Source organism: Phaethon aethereus, assembly GCF_964289735.1.
Source record: "Phaethon aethereus genome assembly, chromosome: 17".
Lineage (NCBI taxonomy): Eukaryota > Metazoa > Chordata > Aves > Phaethontiformes > Phaethontidae > Phaethon > Phaethon aethereus.
In genome coordinates, this window is record NC_138593.1 from 967,768 (window position 1) to 972,914 (window position 5,147).

The 5,147-nt window shown below is 66.8% G+C and overlaps 1 protein-coding gene across 1 annotated transcript; it reads right to left on the minus strand.

Moving 5' to 3' along the window:
* Positions 1–651: 651 nt before the first annotated feature.
* On the minus strand, positions 652–1,903 carry CRYBA4 (crystallin beta A4; the record flags this gene model as incomplete). Its single annotated transcript, XM_082007477.1, has 5 exons — positions 652–799; positions 972–1,114; positions 1,258–1,399; positions 1,621–1,739; positions 1,865–1,903. 5 exons carry the CDS (start codon positions 1,901–1,903, stop codon positions 652–654), a joined length of 591 nt encoding a protein of 196 aa, XP_081863603.1.
* Positions 1,904–5,147: the final 3,244 nt, after the last annotated feature.

A 5,147-nucleotide genomic window follows, 5' to 3' on the forward strand; every position in this document is an offset into this window, starting at 1 on the left:
CCTGCACCCGTGCACCCCCTGCACCCATCCCTGCACTCATGCACATCTATGCACTCCCTTGTGCTGCAGCACCCACCAGGGACTGGCAGAGCGGGTGGGGCCTGTAGGGCAGTGGGGATGTGTGGGTCCTGCAGAGCCCTTGAGCCAGCAGCTGGGCTGGTGCAGGGCCAGGAGAGACACGGGCCTTGCTGGCGGGATGTGCAGCGCTGTGCAAGGGCTGCACTGCTGCTCCTGCCGGATCAGCACCCGGCTCCTCACCCCTGCATTGGGCTTGACCACCATGCCCTGGCCCCTGGCCCCACAGCTCCTCGGGGGCTGGCAGCGGGGCCGAGGGCAGGCCATCGCACTGCATTGCAGCTCCATATGCGAGCCGGGCAGGGGCTTCGCCTGCCTGCAACAGGGACATGTGGATGCCTGTGCCGGCTGTGGGGGCAGAAAAGGACGGTTGTTCCCCTTCACCCCATCCTTGTCCCTGCTCTGCCCTCAGGCATGGCATCGCTCCTGGCACGCACGCCCGTGGCCCCTCCTCCCCAACTGCCAGCGCGCCGCCTTGGACAACTGAGCCTTTATTGAGCTTTGCCCCTGCCACCCCATGGGAGAGACGGTGCCCAGGGTGCGTGGCTGGTGGCACGGTGGCTCCAGCGCCGGCGGTCACTGCTGGACCCTGCGGATAGACTGGACCTGGCCCGTCTGTGCGTGGGAGCCCCACTCCCGCACATGCTTGTACTCGCCCGCGTGGCTGTCGCTCTCCAGGAGGTACTGGAAGCCCCGGTACCCTGGGTACTGTGAGCAGACCCACCTGCGACAGAGCAGAGAGCGACGGCGGCTCAGGGCTGGCAGCACCGTGAAGCACCCTGCGCTGTGAGTGCTGGGCAGCGGGCAGGGGGCTGGCAGCTGCCAGAGCATCCTCAGCGCCGGTGCATGCCCCCAGTGCTGGGTCCTGGCAGGGTGCAAGCCCCCAGGGTACTCACGCGCCGGAGCGGACGAGGAAGGAGCCCACGGCGCTGCTGCCCCAGCCCAGGGCGGGCAGTGAGGGGCAGTCGTCGCTCAGCTCGCCCCGCCTGCCCTGGAAGTTCTCCTGCTCGAAGAGCATCAGCCTGCTGCGCCCATGGTCCTGCCGCCAAGAGGGGCATGTTGTCAGCACCGCTGTCCTGCCCGGCCCCCTGGCCGGTGGCCAGCAGTGGCCTCCAGGGGCCAGCCCAGCAGTGGGCTCCGGGGGCCGGCCCCACGGCAGGGAGCCGGGGCAGGGGCACTCACGGCGCAGGCGATGGGGCGGAAGGAGCACATCCTCTCCACGTGGTAGGCGTTGCTGCCGCTCCACGCCTCCCAGCACGGGTACTCGCCACGCTCCAGCACGAACTGCTGCCCCTGGAAGCCACAGTGCTCGAAGCCTGCCCACCTGCGGGGGTGGGAGGGGGTGAGGCCCCCGCGGCGCCCACCACCCCGCTCACCCCCGGGGCAGAGCCCGCTGCACCCCACGGGGACAAAGCCGCTCCCCAGAGGAAGCAGCCCTGTGGCTTGGGTAGCAAAAGGCACTGGAGACCTCCATCCTCCAACCCCCCTCCATCCATGGGGTCCCACAGCACCATGGGGTGGCAGAACCCTGTGACCCCCACTCACGCCCCGCTTTCAATCTTGCAGGAGCGGACGGTGCTGAAGCCGTGCTCCGGGGTGCTGTAGCAGTCGGCGGTGAACTCGTGCTTCTTGCCCTGGAAGAAAGCCTCATCCCACACCACGATCTGGGAAGGACGGAGTGGGTCAGCGGGCTCCACGGGTGCAGAGGCCCTGAGAAGACACTGCACTCCTGTGCCCAGGCGTTCACGGGGCTCAGGGTGCGTCACCAGTCCTCCCCAGGCTCCCGTACCTTCCAGAGACCGGAGGATCTCCTGCAGCGGTGGGTCATGGTGGCTCTGCTGGGGCACAGGGGAACGGGACCATTAAAACCTGCCCCGGGACTGGTGCACCACTGGCCTCCACAAGCCTGACCTCGCCGCTGCAGCTGGGCCAGCCCTGCCAGCCCCGCACTGGGGGCTTGGCCCTTCCCTGGGGCTCCCACATCCTGGGACCGGGCTTCAGGCCATGCGTTGCATGGGCAGTGCAGGCAGATGGAGGCAGCAGCCTGCAGCCGCCTGCTCTGCTCTGCAGGGCTTGCTCCAGCCTCTGCCAGGATGAAACTGCCCTCAGGAGCCTGTGCATGTCCCTTCGCCAGCGGCGTGGGAGGCAGCGATGGGGTGGCTCCACGCTGGACCTGGCACAGAGCACGGGCCAGGGCTCTCCCGGCCCACCCAGGGCTGCCATCCAGGCTGTGCGGAGCGGCGGGTGTCTGGCAGGGCAGCCGCGGCCCTGGCAGCCGTCCTGGCAACACGGCACAGCACCGCGGCGGGGTGAGCACGCTGCCTGCCCGTGCATGGGGCTGCCCGTGCCCAGGGAGACGCCTCCTCCTGCAGGCAGATCCCTGAGCCAAAGCCCCCGGGCAAGCGGCCCCGGGCAGGTCCCCAGGCCTGCGCAGGCAGGGCCAGTGCCCGGGGCTGCAGCCAGGGCAGCGCTGAGCCAGGAGTGCCGCAGAGGTGGCCGCATGCCCACGCTGAGCAGCAGCACCCTGCCCCGCTACCACGGCCACGGATGCGCCCTGATCCCCCCGCCGCCGCGCCCCCACGCCGAGGCACGTGATGGCAGAGGGGTGCCCCAGCCCGTCCCCGGCGGCTGCCCTTGTCTCGCGCCCTGGCTGCAGGACCCCGCAGCCCCCAGCCGGGTCGTGCCCGCAGACCGAGGTCCAGCCCCGGCTCTCGGGTCCTCCTCCACGTGTCCCCGCAACTGCTCCGCTCCCAGGACCCAGCTGTGCGGGGCAAGGGCAGCTGCCGCCAGGTTCCCGCACTTACCTGGGGTGAGGCGCTGGTGCCCAGGGAGGTGACCTGACCAGCAGCCCTCCGGCTGGGTTTTTATAGCCTCCAGATAGAGACAGAGCCCAGGAGAGCATTACTGAAACCCCTAACTCAGCACATGGCGGGGAGGAGGGACCCGGCAGAACAAAGGCGACGCTGCAGAGAAGCTGATGAGCCGGGACGCCGTGGTTCCCGCTCCCCCGGCCCACCGGGCACGGGCTCTGACCCCCGGCCCCACGCTCCGAAGCTGGGGCATCGCCCTGGGGTCTGCCTACACTCCTGCCACAAGGTCTGCCCTGGCCCGAGGGTGGGCTGGGACCATGCCCCCCAGCCCTGGCAGAGCTCCTCCTGCCCACAGGCAGCTCTGCCTGCCCCGTGCCTCAGCTGGGCGCACGGGGAATTTCTCACTCACATTTCTGGGCATTAGGAAGAAAGACACGTCTCCACTTGTGGCAGCGTTTGCTGTCCCTGCTAGGGTGGAGCAGCTCTCCCCAAAAGCCAGGGCAGCTCCTTTGCAGATTGAGCACACACAACCATGGACCCTCGTAACAAGTGGGGACCGAGGGCACGGGAAAGCAAGGGGCAGGTTTGCAAAGGCATTAGAGGGACTAAAGACGCAGATCGAGACTTAGGGAGTGCTGCAGCAGCCCCCCGCCTCTGCGCGCAGGGACCTGGGAAGAGCCTGCTGCATCCATGTTTTGGGTACCTAAATACCTTCAAGCTTTGCTCACCAAATTGTCCCGGGGTCGTGCTGGGAGTGTGCAGAGCTCCGAGGGCCGAGCACCTTGCAGAGGCACCCACACAGCTTGCCCCTCGAGGCAAGGAGCAGTCGGGCAGCAGTGAAAGGAGGCCGTTGGGCCAGGTGGGAAACGCCGTGTTCCCAGGTAGAGCTGTGTTTTGGGACAGCATTTGCCAGGAAACTGCCGGGTGGCTGAGCAGGAGCATCCTCCTTCGTGCAGTCGCAAGCCTCAGCAGCCCTGGGCACCGCAGGGAGGCAGAGCAGGCGGACACGGCAGCCGTGGGGCTCACATGCACCCAGCTGCTCCTGGCCGCAGCGGGGCTGCTGGCTGTCCCTGACATCTGCAGCCCCCCAGTGCGTTGCCCACAGTCTCTTGCTGTGGCCCAAACTGAACTCAGCGCGCTGCCGGCCACCAGCACAGTGACCACAGCTCACTTGCTCTCCGCAACGTGCCCCAGCACCAGGACATGGTCGTGTGGAGCCCGGGGTGCGGCTGGGTGCACCCGTGGTGCCGCTCAGCTCCGGGCCTGCGACGCAGCGGCGGGAGCTCCACGTGCAGCAGGACTCACCGAGGTGGGATGAGCCCCATGTACCAGGCACGTGGCCGTGGCTGTGCCCAAGAGGTCCCAGCTGGGTTGGCTCCAGCCGTCCCCACGGGGGTGAGGCTTGGGCAGCTCTTTGCTGTGTTCGAGCTGCGCAGCCCACATGCCCCTCCGTGCCAGGGCAGGCCGGTGCAGGAGGGGCTTTCCAAAGTGCCTGCAGCCAGCAGCAGGGATGCTCAGTGGGGAGGGCAGAGATTCTGTGTCTGGGGGGCTCGGGAACAGCCGAGGACAGATCCCTGCTTCCACAGCACCATCTCAGGGAAAGTCACCGGGCTGCCGAGTCCTCGCAGCAACGGCCACAGCAGCGCAGAGCAGCCGTCAGGAGCAGAGCTCAGTCCCTCTGAGCACAGCTTGCCAATGCCCGAGTCCAAAGGTGCTGGGAGGCAAAGTGGAGGCAGGAGAGGACAGCAGTAGCTGCGGGGTGGGTGAGACCTGCTGATCGATGCCCAGGAGCCACAGGTGAGGCAGAGCGATTAAAAAACCCACCCGGGCTCCGAAAAGAAGAGAATGCAGCTTAAAATAGAAATCTGTCTAACAAACGCAAAAACAAATGCAAATTGAAAGCCAAGAATCATAAAAAACTGTCCAGCATCAAGGTGAGAGAGCAGACTGCAAGGAGGGCCCAGGGGAAACGGGGCAGCAGCACCCGCACCCGGCCGTGCCTGCGGGCGCAGCACAGCCCACCATAAAGCTGCGGGAAAAGAAGGAGGGATCAATAAATGCTTTTTGTTTGGGATTTTGGGCAATAGCCCAGAGCGGCAGCTAGGTCCCACCACTGCCGGTTGACACTTCACACTCGAGAGGAACTAAAGATGATGGCAAAACTGCGGGTGCTGAGCTTTCTGAACATACAGCCGTGGGTGATTTACTGCTGCCGGTGATGCAGAGCCAGCCCAGCGGTGCTGGGTGCTGTGGGGGGCTGGG